Here is a 22,041-nt window from a genome sequence, read left to right on the forward strand (position 1 = left end):
ACATGTATATTAGTAAATATTTGCTCTGACAACATTTTGAGTGTGATAAATAAATAATGCTATGCATCATGAAACACGAGATTTGATTTCATTATTTTGAGATTATTCCTAAAAAATTAACTGGAGTGACAATTTACTGCACAGTGCATAATCAATGCATAATACTCTGTGTATTATTATAATAGATTGTTCAATTCGGGTTTTGTGGGGTTCTAATTTCTTCACTGTGCCAAACTAGTTTGCACTCAGGATACATTCACAAACAAATATTTCACCTGTATATAATCCCCTTTGAATGAAGAAAGAACAAGCCGATGGCAATTTCTGCAGCATAGAACCTGATGGTATAAAACAAAGAGAATTAAAACCAGTTGAATTACTGATCTGACGTATGAATTCATCTAAAAAACAGTAGTATTGCTGGTTGGCATGAACATTAATGCTTAAAACCTGACACATCAAGAACGCAACCTGATGACTGATAATTGCTTTTATAAAACATCAGATATAGTTATATAATGTACACAAAACATTTGCGGTCGGTAAGATTTTATAATGTTTCTGAAAGACACTGTGAAAAATATTTTTTACAATTTAAAATTACTGTTTTCTATTTTAATAGATATTGATATGTAATTTATTTCTGTGATGGCAAAGCTGAATTCCCAAGTGCCATTTCATCCAGTTAAATGTATAATTATAACATTGAAATAAAATCCTGTTTCATACATTTTTAACAGTTTTGCGTTTGTTTTTAGGAATGAATACATACACAGCATGGGGTTCCTTAAATTTGCCCACTTGTTGTATTTGATACATCAAATCTCCACCGTTGATAAACTCCATCACAAAGTAAAGACGATCCTACAAACAATGACACCACACTTGATCATGGGTTTATCATGTATATCTGTAGAGTACGGCAGTGTAAAGAGAGCGTGTGATGTGTACCATGGTCTGAAAGCACGAGTGGAGGTGGGTGAGGAAGGGCGGTTTGCCAGAGAGAGCGAGAACTCTCTTCTCCACCATAGTGCATTCCACATCATCGTCCTGAATGACCACATCCTTCTTCAAGATCTTCACTGCATACAGCTCATCTGAGCCTTTACGTTCGGCAAGCATCACCTGCAGAAAAACAGAGTAAAGGAGAATGTTTATTGTGATACTGACATAGGGATAGTACTAAAAATTATTTAATAATTAATTAGTAATTGTTAAATGTAAAAATAATTTATTGCAGAATGTTTAATTTATTTGATAATTGATTTACATCATTAACATTTTTGTTAAATATCCCATAAGTATATAATTTGTAAATAAATGTGGTGTTAATTTTCAATCATTTACTGATAAATGAGAGTATGGCTATAGAATATTGAATACAAACACTTTTTATTTCCAAACTTCTGACTATTTTTAAAAAGAACAGAATTTTAATCACTTTTAGAAATAATAAAAATACACTTCCATTCACCAGATTTTTCTATATTTTTGTAGTAAGTCTCTTATGCTCACCAAGACTGCATATATTTGCTTGTTAATAAGGTAAAATGTTATATAATACAGTGAAACATTGTTGCAGTTTAAAATAACTGTTTTCTATTTGAATATATCTGAAAATCTCATTTATTCCTGTGACTGAAAGCTGAATTTTCAGTATCATTATTTCAGTCTTCAATGTTACATGATCCTTCAGAAGACATTATAATATGCTTATTTGCTGCTCAAGAAACATTTCTTATTATTTTCAGTGTTGAAAACAGTTGTGCTGCTTCATATTTTTGTCTTTGATGAATAGAAAGCTCAAAAGAACAGCATTTATTTGAAAAAGAAATCCTATATCTATTCTCCTATTCTCACTTTTGTTCAGTGTAGTGTATCCTTGCTCAAAACAAGTATACACTTCTTTAAAAAAAATCAATAAATAAAATCTCAATCTCAAAAGGTAACATGCTAGTTTCACCAGCCCTTTTACTAACACGACTGTTTGTGTAAATGAGAATGTGTTCATCATGAATGAATGGTGTGTCTTACTTTGCCAAAGCTGCCTTTGCCCAGCACCATGATGAAGTTGAAGTCTGAGAGCTTCATGCGGTCTTTGTTGCCATTAGCATCATATTTAGAGATGTCATTCTTTGAAGAGCCATCTGTATTCTTAGTGCCAGGCCCAATCTTTGCTCTCTGGAGAACAAAAAAAAAAAAGTCAAGAATAATCTGAATATTGTTGAAAAAGCTAAAAGTAAAAAAAAATGTGTCAACACAAATGAAAAGGGACGTGGATTTCACCTCAAATTTCTGCCGCAGTTCTTCATTACCCTCCTCTCCATCGGCAGGAACTGGAACATTGAAATACTCCCCTTCCTCTTGGCCTAGCAACTTAAACCTACAATCCAAACAGATGAAGATGATGGTCTGAATCCTCCAGCACTGAAGTCCCGTGTGCAGGTGGAGCCTTATATCTGGTAGTGCTTACCAACTGCTGACACCTTGTTTCTGCAGCTCAGAGATGCCAAAAGACATCGACCCCATGAAGTCATTTCTGCTGGTCAGATCCCAATCCCACACCTCCACTGATAAACGCCTGTCTTTATCTGTATCTTTGAGGTTACTATGGTAAGTAACACAAAGAGGGAAACAGCCATTGCACATGTGAAACATCCACACCAATGAATGCACTTGATTGCAGTTACGTTTATTTGACACTCACAAGTTGAAGTGTTCGTCCCAGGTAGGATTGAGGGAGCACTTGATGGTTTTTGTCTTCTGTTTGCTCTCGTTCTTTGGGTCTGGAACTAATTTAAGCTTCACATATGGATCCGACAGACCGTTTGGATCCATTGGCACCAAGTTACGAGCCTCCTTGACTAGAAATTAAATTACAGAAAAACATAACATGAAATCATATTCAAAAACATCAACTGGAGCACCTAAATGTGCAATTTGCATTTCAAAGCAACTAAACCAGTGTTACTTTAGTCTTATTTATTTACTATTTAATTATTTATTAATTTATTGATTTAGCTTTTATTTTCATATTTTAGTTTTAATTTTAAGTTTTAATAAATGTTGTTTGCTTTCGTCATTTTTAGTGTTGCTTTAAATAATTTTGTTAACTTTTTCTATTATTTATATTTCTATATTTACTTAATAAAGAAAAATTGCCTTTGGAAAAAACAAACAAAGTTAAAGCTAAACAGAAATAAAAAACAAATAAAAATTACAAAAACGTAAAGACATTTTCATATATAATATATATATAGTTAGGTTATTATCTATATATCTATAGATCTATATATATATATATATATTTTTTTTTAGGGTATTATATATATATATATATATATATATATATATATATATATATATATATATATATAGTTAGGTTATTATCTGCGATTGTTTTTACAGATAATTCGAAAGAATCTGTAAGTTTGCTATAAATTAACAGCAAAGTGTATGAAACTCCTTTCTATATACTCAGCGCTCTAAATGCAGCTCCGAGAGCTGATGGATGGGTGAACTGGTGTGTGGGTGTGTGTGAATGGGATGTGGGGCGATCGTTGACGGATTGATCTCATGTTTCCAGAGGATGCAGTTTCTGCCCAAGGCAAAAAGAGCTGAGAAAAACACAGACTCGTTCAGAACACTTTGTTGCCAAGCTGTGTGTGTGTGTTTTTTTTAATCGAGTAATCAAATTTGGCATAGAAAGACCTAGAAATCCTCTTAAGCTAAGCCAAAAACATTGCAAACATCAATTTTATTGCAACATTTCCATGCAATACTCTTGTTGTACTGATCTGCACTAACATGCATAATGAACATTGGCCATATTTGCTTAAAGTGTTAGATATTCAAAACCAGCACAGCTATGGGTTCTCTAGTTTCTGAACAAAGCCCCTTCTCATTACTCCAGTCTTTGTATTCAAGTCCAGAAAGATGAGAAAATTATGATCAGAGCACTTGTTTGAAAAAGCTACCGACTGATTAAAATCACACAAATGACACTGTGAAATCCATCGCATGGAGCATAAACAGTTTCGATTTTTCTTAGATGTGTATCTCATTAAAACCAATACAACATTTATTGATCCATGTTGGGACCATTAAATTAAAGAATATATTAATATATGTTAGGGCCCAGTTTCACAGAAAAGGCTCATGTTAAGCCAGGACAAAACCTTAGTTAAATTAGAATAATTTAATAATAATTTCAAATGCATTTAAAGACATACATGGATGTCCCTTAACTGTAACTTTTAATCAATTAAATATTTGTACTATATTTTACTTCAGTTCTATTTAGTTAATATTGTGAGTTTTTGGTACTAAATAATATGTGCAATAATTATAATCCATGAATAGCCATTAAAAATATAACATTTTCTAATATGCTTATTAATTATGTTATAATTAGTGTACTAAAACAGAGAAAAAAATAATAATTCCAGTGCAAAGAAGCGAATTAGAGGCATTTGTTCACTAGAAAAATAATATTTATATTTAATGCCATGTTTTGACCACTAGATATATATATATATATATTCAGCTCTACTCTAGTTGCTCTTAAGAGTATTGCCGGTCATAATTGCTTACTTATTTTCTTAGATTTTGCTTTTGAATGCATATTTAGACATGATCAACTTTCAGTTTTTTTAATGTTACATTTAAAAATGTGAATTACTCACATCCCAGTGTTATTCACATAAGTGTACAGCATAACTATTTATTACATAAGGCAAGCAAATACAAAATTTTATGCAATAAACAAAAGTTTAAAATAACGTTTAAAAAAAACACAAGGCAACCAATTACATTCAGTGAAAATCTGTATTCCTTGAATGGGCAGAATTCACTGAAACTCATTCAACCTCATACAGGGAGAGAAATATTGTAGAAAAACTAAATTGTTTTTAATACGACAAATAGCATCTGGTTATGGCTGCTATTAAGGTGTTTCTCATGTTCTCTTAATGCAATTATAGTATAACTATAACGCGCTTCACAAAATACTAATTCCAGTCAGATTTCAACCAATACATTTTTAAAAGAAATTATGTAATTTCTCCAACATTCTGGCGAGTGTGCTTGAGAAACACTGAAATGAATGGGCTTGAACGCAGGAACTATGTATATAGTGGCTGCTGCCTTCTGCGATGTGACTGTAGGCGTATAAAATATAGGTGAATATAACAGTGACAGAGTCGCTAGGAAGGCTCATTTAATGGGAACGGTTCGGCAGGTAGGCGTACAGCTGTGACAGGCAGACACACATAACAGTGTCCTATATGGAAAGATATTACCCCATCTGCAGTTATCCATCTTCACCTGTACAAGTAAACGCTAAGCATCAGCAGCTAATGAGGCACATTGGAGTAATGTCAATTCCACTCTTTGACTGATTAGCTAGAGAAGCTTTCAATCTAGAACTAGTGGACCAATGATGATGCTTAAAGGGGTCAGATTTCAAGTTTTCCCTTATCTTTGGAGTGTTACAAGCTGTTCGTGAATAGATAAGATCCTTAAAGTTGCAAAGACTAAAGTCTTAAACCCAAAGAGATATTCTTTATAAAAGTTAAGACTCGTCCACACACTCCTAAAACGCCTCGTTTAACCGATATCTACGTTACTGTGCAGGAAGATTTGCATAACACCGCCCGAATGTGTACACAAAGAAAGGTGGTTCAAACCGTATATTCAGATTTGTGCAGTGCATTTTACAGAGGACTGTTTCCTGAGAGAGTAGCCTACAATGCCGGTGTCCTGACAAATAATGCTGACTCACAGCCTCTAAATACGCTTTCATATTTAAAGGATTTGCCATTGATGATTCAAACATACGTTTTGAGCACTGTAGTGTAGCGCTTGTTGTTGGTAGGTTCTCCGATCATAAATGTAGACATGGTTTTATGTTTACATGGCGTGATACAACGCAATGCAAATAAAGACAGTATAAGTCATTATAATCAGTAATTATGTCCCCACTGGATGCTACAAATGCCTCATTTGCAATGGGTTTTATTGGTTTTGTCTCGACACGCCGGGAGACAGCATCACAGTATGTTAAGTGGCATAACATTTTCGTCACACGCTTGAGGCATTTGGCCAATCACAACGCACTGGATAGCTGGCCAATCAGAGTACACCTCACTTTTCAGAACGATGAGCTTTGTAAAAATCGATGCATTTAAAAAATGAACAAAAAACTGTTCTTTTTAGCAACATCATATGACCCGTTTAAATCCGCCATACTTTACATGAAACTCTAACCAAAACATTTGGAAAAGCAAGCGCAGAACATGGAAACAAGAGCAAAGGGAAAACAGCATAAGCATACAAAAAATACAAATATGAGAGGAAAGTGCACAAAAAACAACCTATTTCAGTTTTTTGCAATATGATTTCAAATGTGTTTAAACTTTGGTTTCACATTTAATAATTTTTATCTGTGAATGCAATACTTTCTGTGGAAAATTGATCCCATACACATCCTCCTACGCTGTAATGAATACAGTGAGCAACTGGAAACAAGCAAACGCGTCCTGCTTGGAGTATGTATTAACATCATAAACTGAAAGCAATCTTTCCCTGGATTACTTTTCAAACATTTTAAAATAGATCATCCAAGTCTAATATGATCCAGTGGGCTGTACTAAAAGACACTGAATGGGCTGCCAGTTTCCCATCCCTGCTGTAGGGTGTTGTGAATCGATAAAATGGCTAAATCTGAGATCATTACAAGTCAGTGGAATGTCTCCACTATTTTATATAAATATGAGTGTGTGAGTGAGAACTCACCGGTCACGGTGAGAACATTATTTGTGATACTAGCACTGAGATGCAGCCGTCCTCTCCTCTCGGTGTGGTCTGTTCCACACAGGCTGGGAACATTTTCCACGCATCGTTTATGAATATTCATCATACAAGCTGCAGAAAACCACACATAATTAGATTGACAGCATTACACATGCAGCATTTGTTTCTCACTCACTACTTACTAAGAAATGCCCAAACAATCACCGCAGACACCATGACACACACACACACACACACACACACACACACACACACAACCACAATCACGTTCAGACACACAAAGAACTAAAACGTGCATGGAACGCTTAATAAACAAATGTATATACTGCATATAAAGTAGTTTAAAGATCCAAAAACTATATATTTTCATATATGCCCAAATCTATGGTATTTTACAGTATAGAATATTTATATTTACGTTTAGGCATTCAAACTTTAATTGTCTTTTAATTAGTTACACATAAGTAAAAACACATAAGTAAGAGGATTTATAGTCTCATACATAATGCAAATTTACATTTCTTGCATCATTTCCAAAGGATCAAAGAGATAAGTAGATCAAACAGTTCATTATGTAATGCATGGTCATAACCAGCAGAGGTCTGTATGAGAGATTTCATTGTTCAGTGTGTGTGTGTGTGTGTGTGTGTGTGTGTGTGGGTTTAGACTCACTGTCGCATTTCATCCCCTGGTGTATGAGCCCGTACAGTAGAGATCCACAGTGGTCACAGAATGTGGGGCTGGAGTATGTGTGTACCTTGAACTTATGCTTACTGCGAGGGTCCTGTGACACAAAAACATATTTCTTTTCAAATTAAGAGACTACCTCAACAATGATCTCTGATACATAAAAAAAATGCTTTGCAATGCCACAGTTCATTCCAGCTCAAGTATAACTAATATCTGTTCAATTTCTAAGAACATTTGAATGAAAATTCACAGAAATCACCCATTCAATCCTATAGGAAGTTCAATAAACTTGAGTTAGAGAAGGGTCAGCTGCACCCACATATTGAAAAATTAAGCACTGCAACTGATAGCAAAATATACCAGAAGGAATAAAAAAAAAAAAATTTAGTGAATATGTGAAATGGTGTGATAAATTCCTACAGCTAGGGGGCGCCACTGTAGAGACCCAAATAAATAATGTACTGCAGAGATTACTATTAGAAATAAAATGCAGCTACAGAAGTGATTCCCCCAAGTGCAAATTTAACAAAATCAAGTTAATTATTCAGCAGCTGACACTGACTTCAAGCTTTTGTAAAGGAGTCAATGGTCGAGGGGGTCAAGAATCAAAGCTTTCCTACACATCAGCATCACACAACAGAGATTCAACAAATTCACTTGTGAAGTACAGTATCATTCACAGAAAACCAACATAACTGGCTGCAAAGCAGAAACAAAGCACAACACAGGAAGTGCGCATGTGCGCCTGCTTTTACACATATAGGGAGGAAGCGCGGTTATAAATAGAGATTAGAGAAGAGAAAACTGATGTCTCTGCCTGTTTGCTTGTGAATATATAATGCAAGCAAACACAAGAGGAACATGATTAGTGTTAGGCTTCATTAAACAGTACATAATCAGTTACCACTGAATAAATATTTAAACTGCTCACCAAGCAGGGTATATACATGAATAAGTGTGTGAGTGAGTATGTGTACTGCTTAGTCACAGGAAGAAGTTTCTTTCAACTGAAAAGGAAGTGTTTTTCACTATCAGAAAAGATTTCGCAAGAGAAGCCCGAAAGGGGGTGGATGAGGGTGGCTTTACTTACATCTGATGCTGGGCCCTTGTCTGCCCCAGGGCAGGAGAAAGCAACAAACTCATGGCAGCGTTTGTGGACCACAAAACCGCATACTGGGGAGATAGAGAGAGAAAGAGAGAAAGAAAGAGAACTTCATTAAAACATATGTTCATCATTGTATTAGATGGCAAAATATCAACTAGATATCAATTAAATAGCATCCTATTTTACAAAAGCACAGCATTGGCAAACTTTTAAGCAAGTGTGTTAGGTTTTAATGATAAAACAACAGATATACTGTACAGAATAAATACAGCAAGTATTTTCAGGTTGTCAAATGTTAGTGTAACAGGTTGATAGGAAATGTGACAAACTACACTGCTCTGTTAGTGCTGAGTAAAGCTGAGCCATTTGTTTGCAGATGCCACGTGGTTTGATATTTTGTGATCTAATGCAGTCACACTCAGATATATTTAAGTGCATCTCAATACTTCTTGGAGTAACTGTTTATTTCCCAACTGATATTTTTAAGGAGTTACATCTTCAGAGCTTGAGATAGAGGACATTTGTGCTTCTGGCTGCTAAAATGAATCATAGTTCTTTTAGCATTACTTATAATATTATAGTTTTAAAATAAGCTCTATTTGTATATTTTCCATTTTTAACAATTTCATTATACAAGTTTGTCATTTTATTCTTTTTAATAATATTTATATTTAGCTTTTTTTATTTAGTCATTTTAATTTAAAATTATGGTCAATTAAAGTTATTTTTATCTGTATATTTTTTACTTAAGTTTAAATATTTATATATTTATATAAATATTACATTTGAATATTTCTAAGTTCTAATATTTCAATTAACAATAAAAGTTAACAATAACAACACTGACTTGAATCTAAGTAGTTTAAAGGGGGGGTGAAATGCTCGTTTTCACTCAATATCCTGTTAATCTTGAGTACATATAGAGTAGTACTGCATCCTTCATAAATCCAAAAAGTCTTTAGTTTTATTATATTCATAAGAGAAAGATTGTCTGTACCGATTTTTCCCGGAAAAACACGACCGGCTGGAGGCGTGACGTGTGGGCGGAGCTAAAGAATCACGAGCGCGAATAGGCTTTTGCGTTGAGATCATGTGGAAGCTGTGACATTACCGTGAGGGAAAACCCATCATCCAAAACAAACCATGGCTAACAGTCAGATTCAGCCGTTTATTTATGATCCAGAATCAGATCCAGAGGCTGAAACTGAACGAGAGCAGCAGCAGCAACGACTCGCTCCGAGCAGGGCTCGAACCCGGGTCTCCGGCATGGGAGGGGACGCACTAACAAGGAGGCAGAGATATTTGAAGCAGTTTTACTCACCGCCTGCGGTTCCAACACACGATAGTGACCCTTTTTCGTTGGGATTGCATCATCCTTAAGAAATAAACGATACTCAAATCCGTCGTCAAACTGGGCCTTGTGAAAAAGCATCTTCGAAATGCAGGGAACAAACAAAAACACTTGCACAACTCCGTTGATGCTCTTTAAAAATAAAGTCCATCCACTGGTCCCTTAATGCTGTTTTTTTTTTGGTAATCTGTGCAGGGTTGTCTTGCCCTGGCAACCAAAAACACACTTCTTTTGTGACTTTTCGTGACGCTCTCGCTCTGATCAGTGAATGTCTCTGCTCTCAGTGCTGTGCTATACGGGAGATCGAGCTCTACCTGGAGAAGTGCCTTAGGACCCATATAAGGAAATTCCGCTCCATCTAACGTCACACAGAGCCATACTCGAAAAAAACTTTCCGAAACTTGTGACAAACCGGAAGGAGTATTTTTGGAACAGAAATACTCCTTCAAATGTACAACTTAATTTTTGAAACTTTGTCCATGTTTAGCATGGGAATCCAACTCTTTAACAGTGTAAAAAACTCAGTATGCATGAAATAGCATTTCACCCCCCCTTTAAGTCAATTGTAAATTTGACACTTTTATTAGCTTTTGTTTTTATTAAAAACATTTTTTTTATTTCAGTTTAATTTTAGTACTTTAAAGCTGCAGTCGGTAACTTTTGACGCTCTAGCGGTTAATAAACAGAACTGCTTGCATCTTGAACTTGAAGAACATTGTAGCCGGAACTACTTCTCTCTGTTTATGTCTATGAAGAATCACAAAGGTACTGGGTTACTCCGCCGCGGTATCCCCGAAGCAATCTAAAATAATCCAAATATAAGTATAAGGTGTACCCTAGTGATTCAGGACAGGCTAAAAACACGGTTCAGAAAATTGATTCATGGTGTACTCGCTTATTATATACATTTTGTAAATTTTGAACACAAAAAATGTTACGGACCGCAGCTCTGATTGGTTGTTTCTTACCAGGAGCGGTGTATTTCTGTAAATGGCAATAGGACCACTGGGAGGAGCCAGAGGAGCTTGATTTTTTCACAGATTATCTGTCTCATATTGGTAGCACTTTATTTTACAGTCCTGTTTCTCATGTATATACTATGTACTTATTATAGTAATTACAATAACTATGTAATAACTAGGTACTAACCCTGAACCTACCCCTACCCCATGTAGTTACCTTGTGTTACCAGAACTTTCTTAGATAAATACACTGTAAGTTCACTATAAGTACATGTTAGTACACGTACTGTAAAATAAAGTGCAACCTAAATTATATTAATATTATAACTTATTATTATTAGAATAAATGTAAGGAAATAATGAAAATTGTTGGCAACTAGCTTAAAATAATTTAAAGTTGCAGTAGGTAACTTTTGTAAAAATTTATTTTTTTACATATTTGTTAAACCTGTGATTATGTCCTGACATTGCAAGTGTATTTCAATTAACTATAAAAGTTAATAGTAACAACACTGACATGAATCTAAGTAGTTTGAGAAGCATGTCACAGGTTTATTTCTACACAATACGCTAAATCTACACATAAGCAAAATGTGAAACCACTCTATCAGCAAGTTAAATGTACTTATACTTCATCATGTACATGTTGAGTCTTAATGGATTATATGCATTGAACCTGAACCAAGAATTTTGTCTTCCGGCTTATATTTGCCTAATCACCCAATTTGACTGTTATTTGATCATAAACCTCACAACCTAAAGCTAGAACCAAATGTTCAGAAAATCTAATACTCTCTTTATGTTTTCAAGTCACCAAAACCCCAAATTCTGTGGTAAATCCAAACATGAAAAGCAACAGCAATGGCTGAAACTCTGCAGTATGGTCGCTCTCCAGGAGCAGGGTTGGAGAACCCTGTTGAAGACATTTGTTGATACAGCATTTTACTACCAAACTCACAATGGTTGATACCCAAAAAGGCAGACATAGAACAATTAGGTATCGTTCTATTCGGTATACCGTTCCAAATCTAACGAGACCAGTCTTGTTTCAGACAAACTATTCATAAATTCTAATTAGGAATGTCAAATTTGTATGACTTTTGACCAGTAGGTGGTGATGTGCTGAAACTACTTATATTACCTCAGGTAAATACTTGTTGTAACACATACCAAGCTTTGTCAGAATTCGCTTTTCTGCCGTTGCGGAGATGTAGCCTCATGTACATTTATGCACAAACTTCAAATTCATTAATACATGTTACATAAATGGTTTGGTATATCAAAAAGCTTTAGATAACTTTTTTTGCTAGAATGCTCAGAAGATAATCTGAGCAAATTGTGGTTACATTTGGCCCATTGTCTAGGACACGTTCAAAAAAGCTGATTTTTTTTTTTTACAAAAAGTTGCAAAAAATCTTGACCCGTATAAATTTTATTTTTGGTATGCATTCAACTCTGTATGAGAACAGCAAACAGAGAAAAATAATTTTGCTTTTAGACCTTATGGTTAAAAAGATATTGCAAATTTGGCCTATTGGTGGTGGAAATTTTTGGCAGCTTTTTGCAAGCATTGTCTGAAGATGATCTGAGCCAATTTTGATCAAATTCAGACAAACCGCCTAGGATGAGTTTGAAAAGGTAGATTGTTCAAATAATTAAAAATTGCGAAGGAAAAATCTTGACCAGTAGAAATTTTATTTTAGGTATACATTTGGCATAAGACAAGGAATCAGAAGAAAAAACTATTTTGCTTCTAGACCTTACGGTTAAAACGTCATAAATGAGAAATAGGAGTTCAAATTTGGCCTATTGGTAGCGCTCGAAAGGTTGAGATAGAGACTCTAGATTTGCTATGGTTGATATTGAGACTGTTCTCTATCTGTGTGCCAAACTGTCCCGTAAGTGGTTCTATGGGCTGCCATAGACTACAAGAGCAGAAGACAAAGAATAAGAAAACAAATGTATGCAATAGATGCCTAAGCACCTTCAGTGCTTGGTCCCTAAATATGTTCATATTTGCCACAGTTATTGATGGGGGTTAAATAAAGGGTGACATTCACACCTAAATCTATGTATACAAATAAAACCAGCATTATGTCAAAAATAACATAACACACTAAACATTTCTGAATAATCAGCCCCATTGGGATTCCCATGGAGTTCATGTAGGCCTACATGAAATAACTGAACTTTTCACACAATTTCTGTTCTGATTTCTGTAAAACATTTTCAAAATGTCAGTGTCAAATGAAGGTAAATGAATGGGCATCAATACATAAATGATGTTTCGGTCTGTTTACAGCCGATTTTAGAACATGTTGTTTTCATTTGTCACTCGTCTCCTAGCAACAATGCACATGTTTCCGTGTGAGTTCGTTGTGACTGGAACACCTTGAATGTCTGGCAGTGTATGATCTTCAGTCGTTTATGATGGACAGTTTTTGTATTTATGATGCCCAGTGATCTGTTCAGATTTTAAAAGTCATGTAGTGTATTCTAGCCTTTACTTGTACGGTTACAATATCTAAAATCTGTGAATCAAGATAAATTTACTCGAGATGCAACACTGATTAAGATATTTAGCATATCTTTCATACAAGTGTATTTTGTCTTATTCACTAACAGTTGTTTTTCCCCTTCTGTTTCAGGCACAAACAAGTTAAAGATAAGATAAGTGAACAAATCTGCCAGTGCAGGAAAAACAAAATACACTTGTCAAAAAGTCTAAATATCACATGCAGTGTTACTTCAAGTAAAATTATCTTGTTAATGGATTTTGGGAAGAGTAGTTTGTTAGAAGGACTCTAACTTGTAGACATACACACACACACACACATATATATATATACACACACACACACATTTTTTTAACTATTAGGAGGAAGCTCTTAAAGATTTAGTGATTTAGTGTGTCATTAATAACCCCAGTCATATTTCACCACAACATCAAAGAAAAGTGAAAGTCTCTACATTAATTAAGATTCATAAATATTGTAACAAATGTATTGCTCAATGTTAGTTTATGCTTGTTGATGCATCAACTAAGGTCAACTAAGGAAGGTTTTTGAAAGTGTTATCTAGAAGCCTATTTGGTAACACTTTACAAAAAAAGGTTCCATTTGTTACCATTAGATTATGAATGAACAATAAAATAACACTTCAAGCATTTATAAAATCTTAATTTTAAAATGATTAAAATCAAAAGCTGTATCCGTCAATATTATTTAATAGACTTCTTGCCTATATTAAAGCATACTTTTCAGTAAATATGCTAAACGAATTGTAAAGTTGACTGACAAAAAACTGGCATGACTTGATAGCCTTAAGGAAACAACGATCAGATAAGCACAAACACACACACACCCACACACTCCCACAAAAATTTTTACAGGCCCTTAGACTTTACTCACTGGGATCTAGCATTCATTATTAACTGGACTATTAAATATGTATTGTTGACAAATTATTTATGATGTTGATAACTCAATGGCAACTGTTGCAATCTGTGATTTCACTGCGAATCTCTTTCACAAAGATGATTTTCCTTTATGTATGTATTTATCTACCTATATATCTATTTCACACACATTTAGTGTAAGTTTTAGCCTTCTGAACAGCTGGCCGAACTTAACAGAACTTAAAAATATATACATGAGTAGATGTGAGGGAGGGAGCCGCAGTCTGGCATGCACTGACATTATGCATAAATTCCTGTAGTTGGAATTACATAAATGAGAAAGCAACGACGGTTGAGTCACAGCAGATAACTGAAGCTAAAGGATCTCCCCTTCACATGTAAACAGTCTATTATATTTGGCACACCCTTCCCCTTTTCTTGAGAAGCATTCCAGGACATTCCCTCTGTAATCTGCCAGCTGTTGCCTAGCAACAAGACCTAAGGGTTAAAGAGTGTGGAACTGTTCTCTGCATTAAATGCCAAGTTTGTAGTCTGCCTCAGTTTAACTCTTCACAATATCACAATTACACACATATAGAGAAGAGTGGGGTAAGATGTGTCAAAGGGTAAAATGTGCAGCTGTCTTTATCTGGCAAAACTTACACAATTTTTGTCATGTGATTATATACAGTTGCATTCCAAAAGTCTGGGGTTGGTAAGATTTGTTTTTATGTTTTTGAAACCAGTCTCTTATGCTTCTCAAGACTGGATTTGTTTTATCAAAAATATAGTAAAAACAGTAATATCAAGAATTGTTAGGCTATAAAAATTCAAAATAAAATTTCTATTTTATTATATTTTTAAATGTAATTTATTCCTGTGATGGTAAAGGTGGTAAAGACACTCCAGTCTACAGTGTTACTCCCATGATCATTCAGAATTTATTTTAAGATGGTAAACTTAAACATTTCTGAAAACAGCTGCCTATTATTTTGTGGAAACTGTGATGCACTTTTTTTTTAGGATTCTTTGTTGAACAGAAAATTCAAATCAACAGCATTTATTTGAAATAGAATCTTTTGTGACATTAGCATCATATATGGGGCGGTTTCCCGGACAGAGATTAAGTCCTAGTACTAGACTAAAACAACCCTTTAAATCATATTAACAGAAATCTGCTTTCTCTGTCATGGTTTTAAGTAGTTTTAAACTTAGTCTTGTCCAGAATTCAATAAGCTGATTTCCCGGAGGAAGACTAGAGCTACGTACTTCAGGACTAAATTGAGCCTTAAAGTATACCTATCAGGAGGTAGGTTTAACTACAGATAAACGTTGTGTTTCCAGTCTTATATTTATATAAGATATATATACTTATATTTATATATATATATATATATATATATATATATATATATATATATATATATATATATATATATATATATATATATATATATATATATATATATATATATATATATATATAAGAAGTCTGTGGAAATAAATAAAGGAAACTGGAAACTGGGACAGCCAATGCAGAACCTTTATTTTGTGTTCAGTGACCCATTTTTGTGTTGATTTTGATGGTCTTTTCAGATACTTTTTCAGTTGGAAGATCCAACCAAGGCTTTCTGACCCCAAGACTCAACTATTTTCTGCAATTACCCAGCTGTGATCCTGGGAGAGTCTTTGGCACTCACTCAAACTATCTTCCTTAAGTTGCATCGAGTACAAATGCAGACAATATAATGTAGGCAGATTTGTAACATTTCCTGTTGATTGGAACTCCTTCATTGTTGTCATAATGGTAGAAATGGAAATGTTCAATGCTTTAGATAAGATTTTTAGATTTTCTATTTTGTGCTGTTTTCCTGACTTCATATTTTAAAAAGGTTAAAGAATCTGTTGCTGCACATCAAAACTATGTTCTTTGTTTTTTTCTCATAGTGGTGGATGATAAGGAAATTTGGCCCTAATGTTCCCTCATATTTATATTCGTGTGAATCAGGAAGTTATGGCTGGATAATCCCATGTTTCTAGTAAACCTGGCGTGCTAACAAATGTAAATATGAATGGGAATGTAGATCTTCAGAGATTTGAATCATAATTTCTAGGACAACAAATAATTGTGGCTAATTTGCATTATAGAAAAAATACTTTAATAATATGATTTTAAGGAAAAGTTCAATTTAAAAAAAAAATATTTATTTTGAAAGATCAAAAGGATAAATAATACAGATTTCCTTTTCATAACTTTTTTTTTCTTCATGCCTTTTCATTTGCTTTTAAAAGTACTTTTTTTTTTTTTTTTTTTTTTTACAAAGCATGTAAAATGAGGCAAATTTCACCAAAGACATCTGAGGTGGTGCTCTGAAAAAAAAGTACAACCATTCAAGTACAAACAACTGGTTTATATTTACGTATTTATGTAAAATGCAAACCGTTTAAGTATTCCCAATAATTACTTGCCCACTGACATCACACATTTCTCCCTGACCTCCCTACTTGTTATAGAAGTATATTTATATTGTTCAATGTTATAGGAGCTTAAAATATAATATGGCATATTAGCTTTCTCTCAAACTTTGTTTCTGACCAGAGATGACTGAAGTGGCACAGCTTAGGCAGTTCACACCTACGCATTTGTGCACTTTTATGATAAGACACAAGTTCCAACCATGACATGTTTGACGTGTTTTCTTTGGAAGCTAAGCAAGTTTAGACCTGCAAAGCATTAAGAAGTTCGACCTTTGGTGCATCTCAAACCCTAAAATATGGCACAGCAGTTATAGAAAAACTGTTCTTGCATTAGGCAGACTAATATGGCATCATAGGCATCATGAACTACTGCACACTCAAGCTTGCAAACTAAGCCTGAATTGAATTGAATGGATGGTTGCTAGGATGTTCTAGGATTGTCCTTCGATTTGGCTCAGATCCCACATTTGCACAATGTGTGCAAAGTGATGAAAAAATGCTTTTTAACATATATGACAAGGGACACTTTTGAATGCTCAGAGAATTTTTTTTATAACGTAATGAGAACAGTGGAAAAACATTTAACTCAACCATGTGCACTGTTAGGATAAAAAAATAAACAGGCTAAACAGGCAAAGTTTAAAAAGGAAGAGAAAAGCTTCCCTTATATTTTTGGGTTTATGTCAAAGGCTATGCATTCAATTGAATGAGACTTTAAATTATGTTGGTGCACAATCACCTGTCTTTTGGTAGAAGCAAGCCAGATTATGTTGATCTGAACACGAATAGGTTGCATGACATACTCTCATTTTGAAAACTATGCTTTGGTAATAAAATAAGACCCAGACTACATTAAAAACAGGCAGAGCAGTACAATTATTAAAAAGTGATTGCAGTGGCGCATGAAAACGAGAGCTGAAGAAACATCACCTGACACCGGAAGCTTTAATACCAAAAGCGAAAAGGATTATTTTGGATTTGTGACAAATAAATTCTGCAAGGAGTGGATGCAAAGTAAATAAGATTTCTTGCAATGTTGACAGCTTCGTTGATTATAATGGGAGCTTTTTACAGGGGTCCATAGCACAAACGGGTGCTTGAAACAGTGTAAAACTTGCAGTGACAGCTCCAGTGATTAAAACGGAATCTGAGTGTTCTAGTATTGTTTTCTGTGTATAATATATTCAATATTTACATAACGTATTGTTTATCATGCTGCAAGCGGGACAATACAAGTTAATCATTTAGGCGATGCTTTTTCTACAAGACAGATTTGACATTGCATCAAACATCATACAAAAACAAACTAAATTGTGTTTAAAATCAGCTTTGAAATTGAGAACACTTAACTTCAGTGTTGTTTTGCAATCACTACTAATGAAAGGAATTACAGTGAACACAAACTACGTACAAATGGCAGAAACGGGCCTTCAGACATATTCATTATGGAATCTCTTAAATCCCACAGCTATGCATCTTAATTAGAGTCAAGGTCCCTATTAATTATATCTTTGCATTCAATTATTGCCCTCCAGTCATTACCGATGTGTTATTACAGAAGGTTCATGCAGTCAGTGATGACCGGCTTCTGTAACAAAGCCTGCTATCAGTTTGTCTGTTCCTTTAAAACTCTCAAAGCAACCTCAATGTTCATGCAGTCACCATCATAACATTTCCAAACATTGCATCCAGTGTCCCAATAGGGCAGAGGTCATGCACATTTAGTTGTAATGTTACTGTAAACTAAATGTTACCGTCTACCTGGCAGTCATTGTCTGTTGAGTGGCAGCATTTTTTGATCGGACAAGCTTCATTAGACAAATGAGTGAATAGAACAAACTGAACCTTAGCCATAACTATAGACCAGAACATTATAGAGACTTAATGGAATTTGCTGACTTGGGCTAGTAAGCAACCACATATTAAAAAGAACACCTTAGTAACCACATAACAATGCCCTGGCAACCACTCACAGCTTTTAATAATTGTGCACAGGAAAACAGTTCTACTAGTAATTAGTTTAATTTACAACCTAATGTTTTCAGTTGCCAAAAAAAAAAAAAATACAACTTCCAACTAATTTCATTTACGTTTTAATTAATTTTACTTAGAAAAGAATTGCTTAAGGCTTGAACAGCTCTGGTCCCAACCACTAGAATATGGAAATAACATGTACTGTACAGAAATTACGTAAGAATCCATGTGTTATGGAAAACTGATCAAATTACTGAGTTTATGATATGTAAACATCAAAAAAGAACAAAATCAACTTAATTAAAAGGGAAAACAAGTTTTCATAATCCATTGACGGATAATTGTTCTTGTTTTAAGCATAAACTCACTTACTTTTGTTAAAATTGTCAATATTAAATTTTACACATTTGCATCTCAAGTAAATATATCTTGATTTAAGGATGATTAGATAATAAAAAAAATACTGAGGAAGACAAACATGCAATGGTATGACTACGAATATATGACTTTCTGTTCAGAATAAAGACCTTTTCAAGGTCTTAAATTGTGGAAAGGTGGTTTGACTTTTTAAGACCCACAGAAATTCTGTTAAAAGGACATTTTTTGGCGTTTAGCTTGCACTTATTTTTGCTCATGGATCTTTTACTTAACAAAGATTTTTGATTCAACTGAAAGTATATATAAATAAAACCTCTAAACTTACATATAAATGCTATGAAATAAATTGATAACATAAATGAATAACAATGAAAGCAACAGCTATTTTTTTTCTCAAACACATCTCATTTTGCCACTGTTCCATCTTGTTCAAGCTTGTGTAATTTAATATGAACCTACTGTACCTGTTTGGGTTTATAGATTTACATGCACGCAGCTTCACAACAAGTACACGTTTTGCAGTGGTAGAAAGATCAGTCATGTATGTACTATGTAATATGATGGCATTACAAAAAGTACTATATTTGGCTGTACCTGCAACAATGGCATTATTTTAAGCATTTCGTACAATTTCAAACATATTATTTTATTGTGGTTTTTCGAACAGTATCATTTACTCTAACCTCTTGTTTGCATTCTCAGCCTCTCTATGCACCACCTCACTCTCGTCACTTCATTCTCCAGTGCCGGCATTTGCCAGTAAAATGAAATGGTAAAAATAGCTGTTGTGCTGGAATCAGACTGATCTCTTTGTTACCTGAAGCAGGTCAGGGACACACAGCTCTTACAGCTCACTCTTCCCTATTATTTTTTACTTCTACCAATACTAAATACTTACAAGCAAAATAAAAAATAATAAAAAGAGTTAAAGATGAAAAAAGTATGTATTAGATGTAAATATGTTATTCTTGTCCATTTTAATGTTAATTTACCTGGTAATATTTGCATTATTAATTTAAAGTTTCCCTATTATGCCATTTTTAAGATTCCTAATATTGTTTTGGGAGTCTCCTACAATAGGACTACATGCAAGCAAGGTAAAAAAAATGCTTTCATTTTCTCAAAATATGCATTTAATATCACCTCACTTTCCAGCGATTCTAAAACGATTTGTTCGAAGCAGTTCAAAGATTCAGTCTCTATAAACCCTTCCTTGCCGTGAGCCTGCTCTGCTCTGATTGGTCAGATGGCATGGTCTGTTGTGATTGGTCTACAGCAGGGGTGGGGAATGTTGATCCTGGAGGGCCACTGTCCTGCAGAGTTTAGCTCCAACCCTGAAAAAAAAATACCTACCTGTATCTCGAAGACCTTGATTAGCTTGTTCAGGTGAGTTTGATTAGGGTTGGAGCTAAACGCTACAGGGACACAGGCCCTCCAGGTTCAACGTTCCCCACCCCGGTCTACGGCAGCACGTTTCGGAAACGATACGCCAATTTCAATAGTTCTGTATTTTAAATGCTCTATAGAAAACATAAACATCTTCTGGTCCAAGTAAACAGGACACTGATCCATCTTTCAACAGCAAGCGTTTTGTGAATCCCGCATTGAACTCCACGAGATTAGAGAAGCAGTCGTCAGTAGAATGTCGTGTTTGTTGTTGTCTGTCGCGTTGTTTGCGGCCGGTCAACATAGAACATAGGTACAAATGTGTAAAGTGGGATTCTAATGACTAATGACTTGTTTCATCTGTTCAGAGTCAATTCTTTATTTTGGGAGAAAATAACTTCATTAATCAGACTTACAACATTTCAGATCGTTTACATTTACATACAGTTACATTACACACTGCATGAAAGGCAATATTGGAAATGGCATAATAGGGGCACTTAAAAAAATAAATAAACATGAAATCGCTAGAACAGTGTTTCTGTCCTTTGTTGGGGTATTTCCCGCTTAAAAGGTTGATTTGGTCAGTTTTTAGGAGTATACTATCATACAAATGGTCTCAAAGCTAACAGACATGGACTAAACGTAACAAAACTCTATTTATTTACTCAGATTTATTATTACTTAAATACAGAAGTGTAATTTTGGGAATAGCAGGCTGTTATCTGTTCAGTCTGTACATATGCAACATTACCACGATGGAGGTCTGATGATCTATGATCTGTTTAATCAGTCTTTATGTCTTTTACACTTGCATTTATATGTGTGTCAAGTAAATGATAAACATAAACTGTTAACATATCGCTGCATCAGCAACAGCCCTGGCCGGCCCTCACTATAAATATATCAACAGAGCCAATATGTCCTACTTCATAAACATAAAAACTGCAACAAATGTATGCAATTTTTTTTATGGTTATGCATTTCAGCAATTATTTAAAAATAGCATCATGCCAACATACTGTACAAAATGGCGTTAGATGATGTAAAACAGAGCAAAGATTTAAAGTTGGCAGGCTTTCAGATACATGAGATGATGCCAGAGGAATGAACTATAAGAAAATTAATGATTCAATTTCCCCAAGTGTAAAATAAATAAATAATAATAATTCACAATATTAGAGATTGCAAAGATAAAGAGCCATGGAAGAGAGATGTTGCTCTAAGTTTGATAAAATATGTTAATCAATTCCATAAATGTAGAATTTGTTGGAGACCATGTGGAGGCAGGGAACATGGGAACGAGGTGTTATTTCCGCAGATAAGCCAAGCAGTCCATTTGTGCAGAACTCATTGTGCTAAAACACGTAGATGACAAACTAACTACTGTGATCAGAGTTAAAAATCACAAAACGTCTTTTCACGTCTTTCTTATTTTGAAACGAGGACAGAATCAGGTGAGCCAAATGTTTTGGAAACCCTTAAATATTTATTTGAAGCATTTTAA

General features: G+C 34.4%; 1 protein-coding gene across 2 annotated transcripts in view; it reads right to left on the reverse strand.

Annotated features, from left to right (window-relative positions):
• The window catches only part of LOC127985525 (protein kinase C beta type-like), a 41,179-nt gene that overhangs the window by 16,824 nt on the left and 2,314 nt on the right, over positions 1-22,041 (reverse strand). For both annotated transcript variants that reach the window (XM_052587638.1, XM_052587589.1), the window contains exons 3-12: positions 8,594-8,676; positions 7,486-7,597; positions 6,796-6,924; positions 2,708-2,864; positions 2,474-2,608; positions 2,287-2,383; positions 2,035-2,181; positions 952-1,125; positions 773-864; positions 276-338 (exon numbers count right to left, since the gene is read on the reverse strand). In XM_052587638.1, the coding sequence (XP_052443598.1) occupies positions 276-338; positions 773-864; positions 952-1,125; positions 2,035-2,181; positions 2,287-2,383; positions 2,474-2,608; positions 2,708-2,864; positions 6,796-6,924; positions 7,486-7,597; positions 8,594-8,676 (1,189 nt within the window). The remainder of the gene's footprint in view (positions 1-275; positions 339-772; positions 865-951; positions 1,126-2,034; positions 2,182-2,286; positions 2,384-2,473; positions 2,609-2,707; positions 2,865-6,795; positions 6,925-7,485; positions 7,598-8,593; positions 8,677-22,041) is intronic.

This window comes from Carassius gibelio, chromosome A1 (genome assembly GCF_023724105.1).
Source record: "Carassius gibelio isolate Cgi1373 ecotype wild population from Czech Republic chromosome A1, carGib1.2-hapl.c, whole genome shotgun sequence".
Lineage (NCBI taxonomy): Eukaryota > Metazoa > Chordata > Actinopteri > Cypriniformes > Cyprinidae > Carassius > Carassius gibelio.